The sequence below is a fragment of the Dendrobates tinctorius genome, unplaced genomic scaffold, assembly GCF_039654945.1.
Source record: "Dendrobates tinctorius isolate UK_male_01 unplaced genomic scaffold, ASM3965494v1 ptg000019l, whole genome shotgun sequence".
Classification (NCBI taxonomy): Eukaryota; Metazoa; Chordata; class Amphibia; order Anura; family Dendrobatidae; genus Dendrobates; species Dendrobates tinctorius.
In genome coordinates, this window is record NW_027361687.1 from 46123204 (window position 1) to 46144107 (window position 20904).

Here is a 20904-nt window from a genome sequence, read left to right on the forward strand (position 1 = left end):
CTATAATACTGCTCCTATGTACAAGAATATAACTACTATAATACTCCTCCTATGTACAAGAATATAACTACTATAATACTGCTCCTATGTACAAGAATGTAACTACTATAATACCTGCCCCCTATGTACAAGAATATATGTACAAGAATATAACTACTATAACACTGCCCCTATGCACAAGAATATAACTACTATAATACTGCCCCTATGTACAAGAATATAACTGCTATAATACTGCCCCTATGTACAAGAATATAACTACTATAACACTGTCCCTATGTACAAGAATATAACTACTATAACACTGCCCCTATGCACAAGAATATAACTACTATAATACTGCCCCTATGTACAAGAATATAACTGCTATAATACTGCCCCTATGTACAAGAATATAACTACTATAATACTGCCCCTATGTACAAGAATATATCTACTCTAATACTGAAGCTATGTACGGTAATACTAGAATACGTACAAGAACTAATATAAAACTGCCCTCCATGTATTTATAACTATTATAATACCACTTTCTATGTTCAGGTGACAAACTATATTGTTCAAATCAGTGGATGTATTCATTTATAACTCTGCATTTGGCTGTCACATAATAAGGGGACTTCAATTCACCATTCATGGGCACTGAAAATCTGCATATCCCTTGATATGGTTTTGACTATTAAATGTAGGTCCTTTTACATCCTTTACCTCTCCAGGTGATGAGGAGGAGTATCAAGACTTGGCTACTTCTTTGACCCGTGTGAAAGAGCTCATTTGCTCCATCGATCAGGAAGTCTACAATTCCGAAAAGAATCTGCGGCTGCAAGAGATCTACCAGAAAGTGGACAGCAAATCCACATCCTTTATCGAGGACAATTGTTTCACTAAGGAAGAGCTGCTAAGAAGGAAGTTGGTCCATGAAGGTTCCCTGCTGTGGAAGACTGTTGCCGGACGTTTCAAAGGTGACTGGATTAATCATTAGTGTGACTATGATGGCGTATTGGTTGCGCCATCAGTGTGTTCATAAATGTTCTGGATAGATTTTTGATAGGTCATCTATTATTTGCTTATTTTATAGATGTTATCATGCTGCTAATGACTGATGTCATCGTCCTGCTCCAAGAGAAGGACCAAAAATACTGCTTCCCAACCTTGGTAAGAGCTATGGTAAACTTTTGACAAGAGCAGATTTGCCAGCCGGAAGGCTAGAATACCTGACTCCCAACATTCTTGTGTATCAGGACAAGTCACCAATCATCTCCTTGCAAAACCTGATTGTACGAGACATTGCCAACCAGGAAAAAGGAATGTTCTTGATCAGCGCCAAGCCTCCTGAGATGTACGAGGTTCATGCTGCCTCAAAGGAAGATCGAAACACATGGATGAAACTTATTGCACAATCCGTGAAAGCGTAAGTTAATGTGAAGTCTATGGACTTTTCCGAGCGCCCAAAACCAACATGTAGGGCATCTATACAGGTTGTTTTTTGTTCTTTTAACCCTTCGGGTCCTTACTGTGACATCACGTGGCACTATGTGGAAAGGAAAAAGGGGAACATTTCGTGCTGTTGGTAGATGGTAACAAATCCAGGTCCACACTAGGCTAATGTGCGTTTTTTTAATTTTGTCTACCCATTTTGCAGTACCATACTTCTTCCTCAGAACAAACAAAAACATATCCTATTGTGTTTTTTTTCGTTCTGAGGAAGAAGTATGGTACTGCAAAATGGGTAGACGAAACTTAAAAAATGCACATTAGCCTAGTGTGGACCTGGATTTGTTACCATCTACCTACGTTGCGAAATTTTCCACTTTTTCCTCTCTTCATATTGGTGCTCAGTCTTTGGACCCATGGACCTGCTGCAGCTGGGATTGCATGCCCATTTAAATGGCGTGTGAACACAACATTATCAGGTTAGCATAACCTTTATTTGTTGTATCCATTTTAACTGAATAAGACCCTATTACGCTTTTCTCACATGGGGCTGCCATATTAACCTCTTCACAGCCTTTGACATTTATTTACGTTATATATGTTAACCAGTTAGTCCCTCTGTCAATCACTGACAGCAAGATTTAACACACTCCAAGTGGAAGCACGTCATTCATCCCACCCATCGGTGCCCCTGTCACATGATCACAGGGCGACTATGGGATGACCTGGCAGCCAAAGATCTGCTGAGGACTCTCGAGCCTCTCATTATGATTCTCCTTTGAACACAGGACTGTGGCCGGCATCCATAGGAGATCGTGATTTCTGCTACATATAACCGAGCTGAAACCCTAATATATATAGCACAGGCGATTGGACAATTGCAGCTTCAAGTCCCCTGTGGGAACTATTAAATAGTTAAAAGTGAGAAGAAAAAGTTTTAACATGAACATCAAGTTTTAACATTTAATATGAAAAGAAAATATAAAAACACAACAGTTCAGACTGCCCCCTTTTTGCCCCAGTAAAACTAAAACAGTTGTAAAAATGCACATATTTGGTATCGCTGCATTCAGAAATGTCTGATTTATCAAAATATAAAATAAATTAATCCTTGTCTGTAAATGGCGTAACAAAAAAAATCAAAACTCCAGAATTACATTTTTTATGGCTGCCACAACATTGCAATAAGAGGCAATGAAAACATTGTATCTTCCCCAAAATGATATCAATAAGGCTGTGTGCACACGCTGCGGGGTTTTTTTTGGTGTTTTTACGCTGCGGAATCGCCGCGAAAACCCCAAAAAAAACACATCCCATGCAACCCTATGGGATTCCGCACATGCTGTGCTAATGCTGCGGATTTTTCCGCTGTGGAATCGCATCACGGTAAAATCCGCAGCAGGCTCATTGTTTTTGCGGAATCACGGCGATTCCGCACCCATAGGAATGCATTGATCCGCTTACTTTCCGCATGTGGCTATCATGTGCGGATCATGTGCGGATGGTACCCAGGGCCTGGAGGAGAGGAGACTGTCCTCCAGGCCCTGGGTACCATAATCCTGTAAAAAAATAGAATAAAAATATAGTGATATACTAACCCTCCAGCGGCCCCCGGAGTCCTTCGCGCCTCTCACTATGCTCCCGGCATCTTCCAGTCCCAGAAATGCTTTGCGCGAATGACCGCGATGACGTCGCACTCTCACGAGTGTGACGTCATCTCAGGTCCTTCGCGCAAAGCATTACTGGGACCGGGAGTGCCGCAGAGCAGATCGGGGGCCGTCGGAGGTGAGAATAACAATATTTTTTATTTTTTTTATTATTTTAACATCCTACCTATCACATTCCAAGCCATGCTAATCGCTTGGAATGCGCAAGCATTCCGCAACCGAAAAATGCTTGCAAAACACTTGTTTTCTGTGGGAAAACGCATGCGAATTCGCATGCGTTTTACCCGTGGCCGGAGTGCGGAAATGTGGAAATACGGTACATAGCCTAAAAGTATCAGCTCAGGGCACAAAAAATAAGCCCTCACCCAGCCCCAGATCATGAAAAATGAAAACGTTACGGGTATTGAAAAATGGCGACAAAAGCAAAAACATTTTTACTTAAAAATTTCTGATATTTTTTCACCAGTAATATATATATATTTAAAAAATTCTACAAGTTTGATGAAAAAAAATGAAAAAACAATTGTTGAATTGCACTTTTTTTTTGCAATTTTATCACATTTGGAATTATTATCCCAAGGTCATGAAGGGATTAAAGCTTGTAGCGAGAGAAGGTCAGGTGTAGAGAAAGCTGGGGACCCGTACTAGAGGATAGACACGTATTGGAATTGCTCCTTTCTTCTGGTTTCTGGACCCCCTTTAGTATTCAGCCTCTTATACTGCCTCTCTTGTACCCTGCAATCGTGGTCACGCAAAAAAAAAAGGAAAAAATAGTTTGGTAGCCCATGAAATAATGAATGCAAAACTCTTGAGGAAAAATAACAAAAAACATCTGGATATTTGGGACGGGAACACTCGTCGTCATGGGGTAAATTGGTTGCTTTTCTAATATGATGCCAATAAATGGTCACCTTTTTGTATCACTTTACTCAATTTTTAGATGTCCCAAACGGGAGGACTTTCCATTGATAGAGACCGAAGTGGAAGCAAAACTAAGAAAATTGAAAGGTGCGTATATTTTCCATCACAATACACATATTAAGTGACATCGCAGATTATTCTTTGTCCAGAAGTGGAATATTAACCTTGTGTGTTCTGGCAGAGGTCATACAGCAGAAGGACAGAGAAGTAGCAGACATCCTTGAAGACAAAGTGACCTTATTCTCAAAAGTTCTTCAGCTGCAGGCTGGAGAAGACACCCCATTGGGTGGTAACACACGCAAACTCTTCAGGACTGAATCAACAGACAGCTACCGAGGAGAGAAACTCATCAGTGAAGCCATTAAAGAAGGTAAAGCTACGTGAAGAACTTATTGCCTTGATTAGGACCTCATACTAGCTGGTTAGATTGTGCCCTGTTCATATTTTTGCTGATTCTTCTTGGCTCTCCCATGTTCCTCGGTAATTTTCGCTTGTTGTGAACTGTGTGGCTGTGAGGTGTTGTTGATATAGTCGTTATTTTCTTTTTAGTGGAAGCTCTCAAGGATGTGATACTTTTGATTGGAACAGAGCAATACTCTCCTAAAGTAGACCAGAACCATGTGTCCACGAGCGACACTGCATGTGAGTATCCATTGGGGTGGTGCTGGTCCTCAGACTGCATTTGCAGGATTTTAGGCATGTGTCTGGATGCCTTAGATATAAAGTATTATTATAATGAAGTTGTTGTCACCTGCAGATACTGAGAGAAGCAGTGTGAACGGATCCCTAGATTCTAACAAAGATGAAGATATTAATCTGAAGGCAAGTCCACCATCGTTTTGTATTGATGTTTAGGAAAGCAGCTGCTCTAGATCATTGTTACGGTATGTCTCAATGTATGCCTGGCACACACCTTACTGTATGTCTTGTCTTTTCTCGTATAGGATCGTAATGGGAATCAGCTGCAGAATAAAAGTCCACAGGAGGTAAATATCAGTATTGTACTTAGTGCCAGGCCTCTATTCTTCCATCCCTCCTCTTGTATACCAAGTGTTTACCCTTCATCCCTTTTCCTGTATACAGCGTGATCTTTTATCTTTCCTCTTATATACAGAGTATCTATCCTTTAACCCTTTTTCTCCTTTATACAAAGTGCTGATCCTCTATACAAAGTGTCATCTAGCCCCCTCTCCTGAGAGCAGAGTGCCGATCCTCTATCCCTCCTTCTCCTGCGTGCAAAGTGTCGATCCTCTATCCCTACTTCTCCTGCGTGCAGAGTGCCGATCCTCTATCCCTCCTTCTCCTGCGTGCAGAGTGCCGATCCTCTATCCCTCCTTCTCCTGCGTGCAGAGTGCCGATCCTCTATCCCTCCTTCTCCTGCGTGCAGAGTGCCGATCCTCTATCCCTCCTTCTCCTGCGTGCAGAGTGCCGATCCTCTATCCCTCCTTCTCCTGCGTGCAGAGTGCCGATCCTCTATCCCTCCTTCTCCTGCGTGCAGAGTGCCGATCCTCTATCCCTCCTTCTCCTGCGTGCAGAGTGCCGATCCTCTATCCCTCCTTCTCTTGCGTGCAGAGTGCCGATCCTCTATCCCTCCTTCTCCTGCGTGCAGAGTGCCAATCCTCTATCCCTCCTTCTCCTGCGTGCAGAGTGCCGATCCCCTATCCCTCCTTCTCCTGCGTGCAGAGTGCCGATCCCCTATCCCTCCTTCTCCTGCGTGCAGAGTGCCGATCCCCTATCCCTCCTTCTCCTGCGTGCAGAGTGCCGATCCTCTATCCCTCCTTCTCCTGCGTGCAGAGTGCCGATCCTCTATCCCTCCTTCTCCTGCGTGCAGAGTGCCGATCCTCTATCCCTCCTTCTCCTGCGTGCAGAGTGCCGATCCTCTATCCCTCCTTCTCCTGCGTGCAGAGTGCCGATCCTCTATCCCTCCTTCTCCTGCGTGCAGAGTGCCGATCCTCTCTCCCTCCTTCTCCTGCGTGCAGAGTGCCGATCCTCTCTCCCTCCTTCTCCTGCGTGCAGAGTGCCGATCCTCTCTCCCTCCTTCTCCTGCGTGCAGAGTGCCGATCCTCTCTCCCTCCTTCTCCTGCGTGCAGAGTGCCGATCCTCTCTCCCTCCTTCTCCTGCGTGCAGAGTGCCGATCCTCTATCCCTCCTTCTCCTGCGTGCAGAGTGCCGATCCTCTATCCCTCCTTCTCCTGCGTGCAGAGTGCCGATCCTCTATCCCTCCTTCTCCTGCGTGCAGAGTGCCGATCCTCTATCCCTCCTTCTCCTGCGTGCAGAGTGCCGATCCTCTATCCCTCCTTCTCCTGCGTGCAGAGTGCCGATGCTCTATCCCTCCTTCTCCTGCGTGCAGAGTGCCGATGCTCTATCCCTCCTTCTCCTGCGTGCAGAGTGCCGATGCTCTATCCCTCCTTCTCCTGCGTGCAGAGTGCCGATGCTCTATCCCTCCTTCTCCTGCGTGCAGAGTGCCGATGCTCTATCCCTCCTTCTCCTGCGTGCAGAGTGCCGATGCTCTATCCCTCCTTCTCCTGCGTGCAGAGTGCCGATGCTCTATCCCTCCTTCTCCTGCGTGCAGAGTGCCGATCCTCTATCCCTCCTTCTCCTGCGTGCAGAGTGCCGATCCTCTCTCCCTCCTTCTCCTGCGTGCAGAGTGCCGATCCTCTCTCCCTCCTTCTCCTGCGTGCAGAGTGCCGATCCTCTCTCCCTCCTTCTCCTGCGTGCAGAGTGCCGATCCTCTCTCCCTCTTTCTCCTGCGTGCAGAGTGCCGATCCTCTCTCCCTCCTTCTCCTGCGTGCAGAGTGCCGATCCTCTCTCCCTCCTTCTCCTGCGTGCAGAGTGCCGATCCTCTCTCCCTCCTTCTCCTGCGTGCAGAGTGCCGATCCTCTCTCCCTCCTTCTCCTGCGTGCAGAGTGCCGATCCTCTCTCCCTCCTTCTCCTGCGTGCAGAGTGCCGATCCTCTCTCCCTCCTTCTCCTGCGTGCAGAGTGCCGATCCTCTCTCCCTCCTTCTCCTGCGTGCAGAGTGCCGATCCTCTATCCCTCCTTCTCCTGCGTGCAGAGTGCCGATCCTCTATCCCTCCTTCTCCTGCGTGCAGAGTGCCGATCCTCTATCCCTCCTTCTCCTGCGTGCAGAGTGCCGATCCTCTATCCCTCCTTCTCCTGCGTGCAGAGTGCCGATCCTCTATCCCTCCTTCTCCTGCGTGCAGAGTGCCGATCCTCTATCCCTCCTTCTCCTGCGTGCAGAGTGCCGATCCTCTATCCCTCCTTCTCCTGCGTGCAGAGTGCCGATCCTCTATCCCTCCTTCTCCTGCGTGCAGAGTGCCGATCCTCTATCCCTCCTTCTCCTGCGTGCAGAGTGCCGATGCTCTATCCCTCCTTCTCCTGCGTGCAGAGTGCCGATGCTCTATCCCTCCTTCTCCTGCGTGCAGAGTGCCGATGCTCTATCCCTCCTTCTCCTGCGTGCAGAGTGCCGATGCTCTATCCCTCCTTCTCCTGCGTGCAGAGTGCCGATGCTCTATCCCTCCTTCTCCTGCGTGCAGAGTGCCGATCCTCTCTCCCTCCTTCTCCTGCGTGCAGAGTGCCGATCCTCTCTCCCTCCTTCTCCTGCGTGCAGAGTGCCGATCCTCTCTCCCTCCTTCTCCTGCGTGCAGAGTGCCGATCCTCTCTCCCTCCTTCTCCTGCGTGCAGAGTGCCGATCCTCTCTCCCTCCTTCTCCTGCGTGCAGAGTGCCGATCCTCTATCCCTCCTTCTCCTGCGTGCAGAGTGCCGATCCTCTATCCCTCCTTCTCCTGCGTGCAGAGTGCCGATCCTCTATCCCTCCTTCTCCTGCGTGCAGAGTGCCGATCCTCTATCCTTCCTTCTCCTGCGTGCAGAGTGCCGATCCTCTATCCCTCCTTCTCCTGCGTGCAGAGTGCCGATCCTCTATCCCTCCTTCTCCTGCGTGCAGAGTGCCGATGCTCTATCCCTCCTTCTCCTGCGTGCAGAGTGCCGATCCTCTATCCCTCCTTCTCCTGCGTGCAGAGTGCCGATCCTCTATCCCTCCTTCTCCTGCGTGCAGAGTGCCGATCCTCTATCCCTCCTTCTCCTGCGTGCAGAGTGCCGATCCTCTATCCCTCCTTCTCCTGCGTGCAGAGTGCCGATCCTCTATCCCTCCTTCTCCTGCGTGCAGAGTGCCGATCCTCTATCCCTCCTTCTCCTGCGTGCAGAGTGCCGATCCTCTATCCCTCCTTCTCCTGCGTGCAGAGTGCCGATCCTCTATCCCTCCTTCTCCTGCGTGCAGAGTGCCGATCCTCTATCCCTCCTTCTCCTGCGTGCAGAGTGCCGATCCTCTATCCCTCCTTCTCCTGCGTGCAGAGTGCCGATCCTCTATCCCTCCTTCTCCTGCGTGCAGAGTGCCGATGCTCTATCCCTCCTTCTCCTGCGTGCAGAGTGCCGATCCTCTATCCCTCCTTCTCCTGCGTGCAGAGTGCCGATCCTCTATCCCTCCTTCTCCTGCGTGCAGAGTGCCGATCCTCTATCCCTCCTTCTCCTGCGTGCAGAGTGCCGATCCTCTATCCCTCCTTCTCCTGCGTGCAGAGTGCCGATCCTCTATCCCTCCTTCTCCTGCGTGCAGAGTGCCGATCCTCTATCCCTCCTTCTCCTGCGTGCAGAGTGCCGATCCTCTATCCCTCCTTCTCCTGCGTGCAGAGTGCCGATCCTCTATCCCTCCTTCTCCTGCGTGCAGAGTGCCGATCCTCTATCCCTCCTTCTCCTGCGTGCAGAGTGCCGATCCTCTATCCCTCCTTCTCCTGCGTGCAGAGTGCCGATCCTCTATCCCTCCTTCTCCTGCGTGCAGAGTGCCGATCCTCTATCCCTCCTTCTCCTGCGTGCAGAGTGCCGATCCTCTATCCCTCCTTCTCCTGCGTGCAGAGTGCCGATCCTCTATCCCTCCTTCTCCTGCGTGCAGAGTGCCGATCCTCTATCCCTCCTTCTCCTGCGTGCAGAGTGCCGATCCTCTATCCCTCCTTCTCCTGCGTGCAGAGTGCCGATCCTCTATCCCTCCTTCTCCTGCGTGCAGAGTGCCGATCCTCTATCCCTCCTTCTCCTGCGTGCAGAGTGCCGATCCTCTATCCCTCCTTCTCCTGCGTGCAGAGTGCCGATCCTCTATCCCTCCTTCTCCTGCGTGCAGAGTGCCGATCCTCTATCCCTCCTTCTCCTGCGTGCAGAGTGCCGATCCTCTATCCCTCCTTCTCCTGCGTGCAGAGTGCCGATCCTCTATCCCTCCTTCTCCTGCGTGCAGAGTGCCGATCCTCTATCCCTCCTTCTCCTGCGTGCAGAGTGCCGATCCTCTATCCCTCCTTCTCCTGCGTGCAGAGTGCCGATCCTCTATCCCTCCTTCTCCTGCGTGCAGAGTGCCGATCCTCTATCCCTCCTTCTCCTGCGTGCAGAGTGCCGATCCTCTATCCCTCCTTCTCCTGCGTGCAGAGTGCCGATCCTCTATCCCTCCTTCTCCTGCGTGCAGAGTGCCGATCCTCTATCCCTCCTTCTCCTGCGTGCAGAGTGCCGATCCTCTATCCCTCCTTCTCCTGCGTGCAGAGTGCCGATCCTCTATCCCTCCTTCTCCTGCGTGCAGAGTGCCGATCCTCTATCCCTCCTTCTCCTGCGTGCAGAGTGCCGATCCTCTATCCCTCCTTCTCCTGCGTGCAGAGTGCCGATCCTCTATCCCTCCTTCTCCTGCGTGCAGAGTGCCGATCCTCTATCCCTCCTTCTCCTGCGTGCAGAGTGCCGATCCTCTATCCCTCCTTCTCCTGCGTGCAGAGTGCCGATCCTCTATCCCTCCTTCTCCTGCGTGCAGAGTGCCGATCCTCTATCCCTCCCTCTCCTGCGTGCAGAGTGCCGATCCTCTATCCCTCCTCCTGCGTGCAGAGTGCCGATCCTCTATCCCTCCTCCTGCGTGCAGAGTGCCGATCCTCTATCCCTCCTCCTGCGTGCAGAGTGCCGATCCTCTATCCCTCCTCCTGCGTGCAGAGTGCCGATCCTCTATCCCTCCTCATGCGTGCAGAGTGCCGATCCTCTATCCCTCCTCATGCGTGCAGAGTGCCGATCCTCTATCCCTCCTCATGCGTGCAGAGTGCCGATCCTCTATCCCTCCTCCTGCGTGCAGAGTGCCGATCCTCTATCCCTCCTCCTGCGTGCAGAGTGCCGATCCTCTATCCCTCCTTCTCCTGCGTGCAGAGTGCCGATCCTCTATCCCTCCTCATGCGTGCAGAGTGCCGATCCTCTATCCCTCCTCATGCGTGCAGAGTGCCGATCCTCTATCCCTCCTCATGCGTGCAGAGTGCCGATCCTCTATCCCTCCTCCTGCGTGCAGAGTGCCGATCCTCTATCCCTCCTCCTGCGTGCAGAGTGCCGATCCTCTATCCCTCCTCCTGCGTGCAGAGTGCCGATCCTCTATCCCTCCTTCTCCTGCGTGCAGAGTGCCGATCCTCTATCCCTCCTCATGCGTGCAGAGTTCCGACTCTCTGGCCCTCCTTCTCATGCGTGCAGAGTGCTGACCCTCTGCCCTCCCTCCAGTATACCATGTGCAGGTCTTATCCCTTCTTTGGTATACTGAAAAGATGCTAGGAGATAAATATTGAAGTGATTTGAGGATAAATTGGATTGACTCTCAACTCTGTTCTTTCACCTTGTAGGAGGCTCTGCTGAGGATTTCAAGCCTATACAACTTGTTACATGGCTTACAGGTGAGAGTGTCACAAGGGATAAAGGACATGAATACTATATCATGCATGATATACACTGCTCAAAAAAATAAAGGGAACACTTAAAAAAAACAGACTATAATTCCAAGTAAATCAAACTTCTGTGAAATCAAACTGTCCACTTAGGAAGCAACACTGATTGACAATCAATTTCACATGCTGTTGTGCAAATGGAATAGACTACAGATGGAAATTATTGGCAATTATCAAGACATCCTCAATAATGGAGTGGTTCTGCAGGTGGGGACCACAGACCACATCTCGGTACGAATGCTTTCTGGCTGATGTTTTGGTCACTTTTGAATGTTGGTTGTGCTCTCACACTCGTGGTAGCATGAGACGGACTCTACAACCCACACAAGTGGCTCAGGTAGTGCAGCTTATCCAGGATGGCGCATCAATGCAAGCTGTGACAAGAAGTTTTGCTGTGTCTGTCTGCGTAGTGTCCAGAGGCTGAAGGCACTACCAGGAGACAGGCCAGTACACCAGGAGACGTGGAGGGGGCCGTAGGAGGGCAACAACCCATCTGCAGGACCGCTACCTCAGCCTTTGTGCAAGGAGGAACAGGAGGAGCACTGCCAGAGCCCTGAAAAATGACCTCCAGCAGGCCACAAATGTGCATTTGTCTGCACAAATGATTAAAAAACAACTCCATGAGAGTGGTCTGAGGGTCCAACGTCCACAGATGGCGGTTGTGCTCACAGCCCAGCACCGTGCAGGACGCTTGACATTTGCCGCAGAACACCAGGATTGGCAAATTCGCCACTGGTGCCCTGTGCTCTTCACAGATGATAGCAGGTTCACACTGAGCACATGTGACAGAGTCTGGAGACGCCTTGGAGAGCGATCTGCTGCCTGCAACATCCTTCAGCATGAACGGTTTGGCAGTGGGTCAGTAATGGTGTAGGTTGGCATTTCTTTGGAGGGCTGCACGGTGTTGAGCTGTGAGCACAATTCCCATCTGTGGACGTCGGGCACTCAGACCATCCTCATGGAGTTGGTTGCTAACCGTTTGTGCAGACACGCACATTTGTGGCCTGCTGGAGGTCATTTTGCAGGGCTTTTGCAGAGCTCCTGTTCCTCCTTGCACAAAGGCTGAGGTAGCGGTCCTGCATTATTGATTGCCAATAATTTCCATCTGTTGTCTATTCCACTTGCACAACAGCATGGGAAATTGACTATCAAAGCGTGTTGCTTCCTAAGTGGACAGTTTGATTTCTTACAGAAGTTTGATTTACTTGGAGTTATATTCTGTTTTTTTAAGTGTTCCTTTTATTTTTTTGAGCTTTGTATAACTTTGGCAATATGAGTGTATTATACCACCTGGCCCAACCGTAGAGAGAGCGTTGTTTGAGATCATTGTCCTTACCTCTGCAGGGTGTGGTCGCACAGCAGGACAGCTTGTTGAGCCTCCAGATTCCAGATAGCAGTGATAAAAAGGAAAGTCTATCCCGTACCAATTCCCGGGACTTGACTGTGGCAGAGCCCTTGTCCAAAAGTCTTGATAAACCCGGGACCGAACTGACCCTGCTGCAGCGACAGCACACTCTACTACAGGAAGAGCTGAGACGCAGCCGGAGGCAGTGTGAAGAACGGGCACAGGAATCGGGGACTCTGGAAACCCGGCTTAGAGAAAGTGAGCAGATCAGAAACAAACTGGAAAGGGAACTGGAAGAAGCAAAAAAACAAGTGGCCCAGTTGCAGAGAGAAGGCAACAGTAGCGGAATAGGGATTGGCAGGATTTGCAGAGCAATTGATCCCAGGAGAAGAAGCCTGCCTGACGGAGATGCCTTGTATCAAACATTCACACCACCCCAGGTAAGAAGGTTCTTCCTTACATTAACATCTAATCTGATCCCAAATTATAGTTTTTAGACATAAACCTTTGTCTTTTACCCCATCTCCATCTACACAGTCAAACCATGACCAACGTTCTACTGTGTTGGATGGCCCACTCCCCATCATCACATTTCAAGATGATCCAGACCTAAAGGATGATTTGAGTGATCTAACCGAGCTAGAAAGACTGCCGGAGATTGCAGACACGGAATCGTCTGAAGAAGAGGGTGGTGGTCCACCAACTTCACCGTCAAGCACGCGAGGTAAGAGACACTCATGACTAAGGCAGCTAAGCCAACCATAATATCGAAGAGGACAGTCTAATAATGTCCTCCATGGTCTCTTCAGAAACATAATAAAGACTATAGTCCTTGACTCTTTTAGTCAGCCCACAAAAAATGAATAAGCGACAGGGTGTCAGCATGACCACAGCCCAAATTAAGTTTCTTCTCACCGAGCTTGTGCCATAAGGAGTAATGAATGTTGCGACTTCCCATTTTAGTGATTTGAGTGTTATCCATCCTCCTACATACAAGCGATATGTGTTTGACTGGTACCACCCCTTTTCTATAAAGGAGAACCATTCTTTTTTACATAATCTCACAAACTTGTCTTTACAGAGTTTCTGAGAATGCAGGACATTCCAGAAGAGGCCGAAAGCATTCACGACCTTCGAGATGCAGAGGTGGACTCTTCAGAAAGTTGAGGGCCTCTTGACACAAGATGGACGAACTGCTCCATCCAAGGGAGTGGTGAAATGAAGTGACTGATACTGTTAATGGAGAAATAAATTACTCAATTCCTTCCCAAATATTTTTTTTTTTTTTTTTTTTTATAAACAAATGAATAGACTTCAAAATAAAATTCCCTGGAGATTTGACCAATAAAAATGTCCTCGGAATGGTTTAGACTGATAAAGACCAACATGGATGTGGTGGTGCCCGGGCGTAGAAAAGAATTACATAGACTCTTGCAGCAAATGTTGGCTAAAGACACCTACATTAAAAAAATACAAGAAATTTTGGAACTTTTGTCTCTCTCCCTACATCCACAAAGTGACTGTGGCACCACAGCTTGCTTAGAGACTTGTACTGTTGCATACTTTGACCTGCTCGAATGGCCCACATTTATTTATTTATTATTTTTATGCAATCAAAAAATTTTTTAAGTTATTGTTTGAGACATCCAAACAGGTCTGAGTAGCAGAAAATAACTAGTCTCTTTTTCTTATTTTAATCAATCTCCATGGTTCATCTTCGTCTTTCGGGGGAGGCATTTTATGACTGTTAAGCCGTTTTTAGGTAAGGAAGCCAAGCAAGTCACGTTTTTAATTGTTGAAATGCGGATTGTCTGATCCATTGCGATGTCCTCCTAGGCAGGTGAATAGAATTTTCTGTTTCCCCATGGTTCTGCACACACAATTATTCTTTCACAGCACTCCGACCACCTAATCTTTAGAATCTCTCTCCAAGCTTGACCATAACGATGGAAGATGGATCAATTTTTAAAGATATGATTCCATCTGATTAAGAACCTTAAAGGGGTTCTCCACCACTAGGACAATCCCTTCTCGATCTAAAGGTTTTGCTCTGATACAATAAATAAAAATCCTATACTCCCAAGAATCACTGACCAGGAAAACAAAAAAGTATAGAACAAGTAAAAAAAAAATGTTGAATTCTTTTTTTAATTGTAGTGTTTGGTTTTTATGAAATATTTGGATTTGATGTCGCATTTCAACATCTTATTTCTCTTCGTCATCTCCTTCCTTCCTCCGACTTTCTTATTTTTCCCATGTTATTTCTTGTAAAGCTGCTTCACAAATCTTCTACTATTCCAACCATCGATCCTATTTATATTTTGTACGAAACAATCTCATGTAAATAATTTTAGATTTTATCGCGGTCCTGTTTTGTTTCATAAGGAATTTTTTTTTTACTTCTGAATTTTATTTTATTTTTTTGTTTTAAGAATTTATGTTTTAATAATTACTCCAAAAAGCAGAAATCTAAAGTATAGCTGCTTTAAAATAAATAAATCAATAACAATAATTGTAGTACAAATTCATCCTCTATATACCCCTGGAGGGAAATATCTGATTTTTTTTTTTTTTTTTCATTGTCTCTTACTGGAAACGGCTGTTTTAACACCGGAGCCTTTTCTTCAGAAGACCAAAATGTGTGCACAGATAAATGACCACCCAATCATGGACACTCAATGATAAATCAGCGGTTTTGGAGATTTTTTTTTTTTAAGAATATCCAAAAATCTAAAATATTTAACAGAAATCTTTGTATATGTATATATAATATAAATATGGAGAGGAGTCTGTACATAGCCTGACTTAATATTGTATGAAAATTCATGGGGTTTTTTGTTGTGATAAAACACAAAAAAAAGTGGAGAAAAAATTATTATTTTTGCTTTGCTGGTCAATAAAATGTATTCATATGGAAAATTCTTGCAATGGAACTAAAAGTCTCATTATATGTCATGATTTGGCAAACTTCCAAAGTCCAAGGTTGTAAAATGTTTGTATGTTTAACACAAAATTGGAAGTTCTGACAGAGATACCACACTGTTCAATATGTGGCCTGTATGTTTTTTTTGTTGTTTTTTTACAGGAAAATACTATATAGAATTACGGTAAGACAGCCAAAAAAGGAGAATGAAGGCCTGAAATGCCACAATTTGTTGCCCACAGATAGATCAGCCGTCTGAAGGAGATACCAGACTGTTCATTATGTGGCCTGTATTTTTTTATTTTTTTTTGCCCAGCTAAATTGTGTCAAGTAGGCTAAGATAAGACACAACAAAAAAAATTATATAGAGGCCTGAAATGGCACCATTTTCAGCGCAATGATATGTGATCTGTGTGGCGGACAAAACATGGTGTAAAATATCTGCCCTGTAGCTAAATATTTTTTTGGCAGCTATGTATTTTTAGGGCAGCAAAATGGTGTCAAGAAATTCTATAAGACACTCCAAAAAAAAAATTTAACAGTACAACAAAAATGTCAAATTTCTGCGCATTCAGATGTGATGGCTGGGATGGGCAACCCTGTTTAAAATAGCTGGATTTTCTTGCTGTACTATGAAAAGGATCTGACTGTATTCTGCAGTGTCAACAAACAAATTGAGGAAATAGGGGGCTCTGGATTGCTTTGGAAAAAAATAATCAGGATTAGGATGCCCAAAAAATTATTCCTGCCACTAATACCTGGGGATGTGTGTGTGTGTGTGTGTGTATATATATATATATATATATATATATATATATATATATATATATATAAATAATATACGGTCAATATATGTAATAGGCAGCAGCAGACAGTAATGGAATGGACCCTCTTGGTGTATGCAATGATATCTATATACCCACATACAATGCCTGCATGCCTTGCACTGATGTGTATATACGCACATAAACTCCCTGCCTACCTAGCACTGCAAATTGTATACTCCGTTATTAGTCCTTAGAAGAACTGTTGGTTTAGCTGGATTTGTGGATTATGTGATGGTATACCCACACAAACTAATAAAAGCACAAATCTGTCCCTATCTCAGCAGCAACCCTCCCTACACTATGTGATAATGGAGGCGACTGGGCCGAGCAGGGCGGCGCCAGGTCTGATATAGACCTGATGACGTTGTGCGGCCAGCCAATCATTGTAATACCCCAGCAAAGATGGCTGTGGCATTACAGTGCGTGGCAGACAATCCCTGCATGTTGCTTGACGCCCTAAAGAGTGCCAAACTTGCAGGGCAGAGACCCGTGCTCCTGCCGAATAATCCCGGGAATGCTTTGTGCTCGCCAAGTACCGCGAGTACAGCGATATTTGGGCGAGTACAGAATAGTGGGAACATGCTCTGTCATCACTATCTGGAAACTTAATTTCCAAATGAAATGCAAAATTTACTTTCATCTGAAAACAACACCTTGGACCACTGAGCAACAGTCCAGTTCTTTTTCGACTTGGCCCAGGTAAGATGCTTCTGGCGTTGTCTATTGGTCATGAGTGGCTTGACACAAGGAATGCGACACTTGTAACCGAAGTCTTGGATACGTCTGTGTGTGGTGGCTCTTGAAGCAATGACTCCAGCAGCAGTCCACTCCTTGTGAATCTCCACCAATTTTTGAATGGCCTTTTCTTAACAGTCCTTTCAAGGCTGCGGTTATCCTGGTTGCTTGTGCGCCTTTTTCTACCACACTTTTTCCTTCCACTCAACTTTCCAATAATATGCTTGGATACAGCACTCTGTGTACAGCCAGCTTCTTCTCCTTTTGTGGCTTACCCTCCTTGGTGAGTGTGTCAATGACTGCCTTCTGGACATCTGTCAAGTCAGCAGTCTTCCCCATGATTGTGGAGCCTACTGAAACAGTCTTAAGAGACCTTTTTAAACGCCTTTGAAGGTGTTTTTGTTAATTATTCTAATTTACTGAGATGACTTTTGGGTTTTCACTGGCTGTAAGCCATAATCATCAACATTAACAGAAATAAACACTTGAAAAAGATCAGTCTGTTTGTAATGACTCTATATAATATAGGAGTTTTACTTTTTGTTTTGAAGAACTGAAATAAATTAACTTTTTGATGATATTCTAATTTTGTGAGAAGCTCTTGTATCTATCACCCCTGATTAATTGTGAAAAGAGTAGCACACTCTTTATTAGCCCATGTGGCAATGTTTTGGATCCATAGCAGAACATTTCTCTGATATGGAAGTGAAATGTTGCCACATGGGCTAATAAAGAGTGTGAAAAATCATTTTCATTTTCATCCAGAAAATTGGTACGATTTTCTTCTCACTTGCTATCCGTATTTTTCGTTTTTTTTTTCTCAGCAGTTGTTGTAGTCCGATACACGACAAGTCAGACCATTGAGAAGATGGAGAAATTACCATATTTTTTGGACTATAAGACGCACTTTTTTCCCAAAATATTTTGAGGGAAAAGGTGGGTGCGTCTTGTAGTCGGAATATACTTACAAATACTGTGGCAGCAGGAGTCGGGCAATTCTGGAGCAGTCCTGGTCCGTCACTGACAGGCGATTATCACATTCCCTTCCCAGGTTGGTGCCGCAGGTTCAGCGGTGGTGCTCTGGTGCACCGGCATCTTGTGAAAGCCCGGAGGCCCCGCATATCCAATCTGAGCATGCGCCGCCTCCGGCGGTCATTTTCCTGGAGGCCGCCGCATCACAGCAATGGATATGCGGGGCCTCCAGGCTTTCACAAGATGCAGGCAGAGCCCCGAGCACCACCGCCAAATCTGCTGCTTTTTGTGCCAATGGATGCGTTTTTTTTCTGCTCAGAAAACGCTTAGCGGCTAAAAACGTAGCATGCTCATTATTTTCCGCATAGGCCTGCGTTTTTAGCTATTTCCAATGTTCCCAGAAACCGGGCGGAAAAAAACGCATAAACGCGCAGTTTCTGGGAAGGAGTCCGGTTTTCTGAGCGTTTAAAACCGCTAACGTGGGCACATAGCCTAAGAGTTCTGGCTCCTACAGAGCAGTTAGACACTCCCTGTGATGGACCAATCAGATCTGGAGAAGGACCTGTGCATGTGACTCCCAATCTCCAATGGGAGATCGTCCCGTGAGCATGCTAAGTGGAGTGACGGAAGGACTTAGCCTCGTGTGGCCTTTTGCTGAGCAGCCTGCGTTGCTATTGCTGGCCCAGAGGTGGCAGCAACAGCCAGACCCACAGAACTGGTCTGAGCAGAGCGTCGGGAACGACGAGACTGCTGAGCAGGCTCCACTGCGGTCGAAGAAGAATGGGAGACCGCTTAATGCAAGGCTCTGGATTCCTGCTGTGCAGTGGCAGGAACCCAACGCCTAACATTACCCCCCCCTCCTAGGGCCCCCTCCCGTCTGAGCCTCGCTACGCTCAAATGCCATGATAAGGAGCGGAGTGTGGATGTTCACTAGTTCCCAGGTCCAAGCCTCTGGATCATGACCCTTCCAGTCCACCAAATAAAACTTTTTGCCACGCACCACCCTGCGTCCCACAATGGCGTTGACCTCAAAATCGTCCGAAGACAAGTCTGATGTCCCGGCAGATGACTCGAAAAACCGGGACATGTCAACAGGTTTGAGAAGGGACACGTGGAATGCGTCAGAGATGGCCAAGTGTGGTGGAAGGGCCAGACAATAGACCACCGAGCTGATCCGCTCGAGGACTTTGAAGGGACCAATGTATCGTGGTGCAAACTTGGTGGACTCGTCCCGCAGCCTGATATTTCGGGCAGAGAGTCACACCAAGTCGCCAGGGGCAAAAGTTGGAGCGGGACGCCGATGCGTGTCGGCGGACGCCCTCATTCTTTCTTTAGAGGCTCGAATGGCATCCTGAGTGCGATCCCAAATGTCGCGAGCCTCCACTGCCCAGTCTGCCACCCTGGAATCAGTGGAAGACACTGGCATCGGGAAGGGGACGCGTGGATGCTGTCCGTAATTAAGAAGGAACGGAGTCTGACCAGTGGAATCAGCAACTGCATTATTCATAGCAAATTCAGCCCACGGTAGTAAGGATGCCCAGTCATCCAACCTGGCTGAAACAAAATGTTGCAGGTATGTGACCAGAGTTTGGTTAGCTCTCTCAACCAACCCGTTTGTCTCGGGAAGATAGGTGGAGGACAAGTTTAGCTCGATTCTGAGTACACTGCAGAGCTCCCTCCAAAACCAAGATGCAAATTGGTGACCTCGGTCACTAACTATCTTGTCCGGCATACCGTGCAAACGAAATACGTGCTTTATGAACAGCGCGGCGAGACCACGGGCAGAAGGCAGCCGCGCGAGTGGCACCAGATGCACCATTTTAGAAAAATGATCAGTGACCACCCAGATGACCGTGCTGCCAACGGATTTGGGCAGGCCGACCACAAAATCCATGCCAACCATCTCCCAGGGTCTGTCGGCCACCGGCAAAGAGTACAGTAACCCAGCCGGCCTTTGCCTAGAGGACCTGTTCCGAGCACAAGAGACGCAGGCCTGAATGTATTCTCTTGTGTCCTGAGCCATGTGTGGCCACCAATAAGTCCTTGCCAGGAGTTCCGTGGTCCGCTTATTGCCAAAGTGACCACCCACCCTGGACGCATGTGCCCACGCGAGAACCTCTGGCCGCAGGCGGGGAGGGACAAAGGTCTGGCCTGGCGCCACTGACTCGAGAGCGACCGGAGCCACGGACCTCAGGCTCTCAGTGGGGATGATTAGCCGAGGCTCAGCCTCCTCCTCCGCTGAGACCACCGAGCGAGAGAGAGCATCAGCCCGGACATTCTCCTCACCAGACACCTGAAAGGGAAACAGGGCTCTCTCCAGGAGGTGTCTCCATTCGGAAAAGGCCAACTTCATTGCCAGCAACTCCCTGTCCCCAATGGAGTAGTTTTTCTCCGCCGGTGAGAAGGTCTTAGAGAAGAAGAAGCAGGGATGCTTCCGACCTTGAGCATCCTTCTGGAAAAGGACTGCTCCAGCACCGACGGTCGACGCATTCTCCTCTAGGATAAAAGATTTATCCACATCGGGACGATGGAGGATAGCAGCGCCAGCAAAATGGGCCTTAAGAGACGAGAAGGCCGTGGAGACCTGTTCCAACCAAACCTTTGGATTGGCTCCCGTTTTGGTGAGGGCGACCAAAGGCACCACCAGCATGGAGAAGTGGGGAATAAACTGGCGGTAATAATTAACGAAGCCCAGAAAACGCTGCACCGCTTTGAGAGTGGGGCACCTGCCAGTACATTACCGCCTGCAATTTGGCAGGATCCATAGCCAACCCCTTGGCCGAGATGATATAGCCCAATAACAGCAAGGACTCCTGCTCAAATTGTCACTTATCCAGCTTGGCGAATAGAGAATTCGCCGGAAACGGTCGAAGACTTTGGAGACGTTTCTCCGGTGAGAGGTCAGATCTGGAGAGAAGATGAGGATGTCATCCAGATAGACGACCACACCGAGGTGGAGAGCATATCACATCTGGAAGACAGCTGGTGCGTTACAGAGGCCGAAGGACATGACCAGATACTCATAGTGGCCATCCCTGGTATTAAAAGCTGTCTTCCACTCGTCCCCTTCCCGTATGCGGATCAGGTTGTAAGCCCCCCATAGATCTAACTTAGTGAAGATCCGGGCCCCTTGCAACCTGTCAAACAACTCAGCGATCAAGGGAAGGGGGTACTTGTTTTTCACAGTTATAGCATTGAGACCTCTGTAATCAATGCAGGGACGTAGCTCTCCACTCTTCTTCTGTACGAAGAAGAACCCTGCCCCTGCTGGTGACACCAACTTCCTAATAAAACCTATTGCCAGGTTCTCCCG

The 20904-nt window shown here is 47.7% G+C and overlaps 1 protein-coding gene across 7 annotated transcripts in view; it reads left to right on the forward strand.

Annotated features, from left to right (window-relative positions):
* The window catches only part of ARHGEF2 (Rho/Rac guanine nucleotide exchange factor 2), a 151250-nt gene extending 134136 nt beyond the window's left edge, over positions 1-17114 (forward strand). For all 7 annotated transcript variants that reach the window (XM_073566940.1, XM_073566941.1, XM_073566942.1 and 4 more), the window contains 12 exons: positions 717-962; positions 1079-1155; positions 1242-1411; positions 4042-4109; positions 4204-4392; positions 4572-4664; positions 4780-4844; positions 4967-5008; positions 10688-10738; positions 12134-12574; positions 12672-12858; positions 13216-17114. In XM_073566940.1, coding sequence (XP_073423041.1) covers positions 717-962; positions 1079-1155; positions 1242-1411; positions 4042-4109; positions 4204-4392; positions 4572-4664; positions 4780-4844; positions 4967-5008; positions 10688-10738; positions 12134-12574; positions 12672-12858; positions 13216-13301 — 1715 coding nt within the window. In that variant the 3' untranslated portion in view covers positions 13302-17114. The remainder of the gene's footprint in view (positions 1-716; positions 963-1078; positions 1156-1241; positions 1412-4041; positions 4110-4203; positions 4393-4571; positions 4665-4779; positions 4845-4966; positions 5009-10687; positions 10739-12133; positions 12575-12671; positions 12859-13215) is intronic.
* Positions 17115-20904: the final 3790 nt, after the last annotated feature.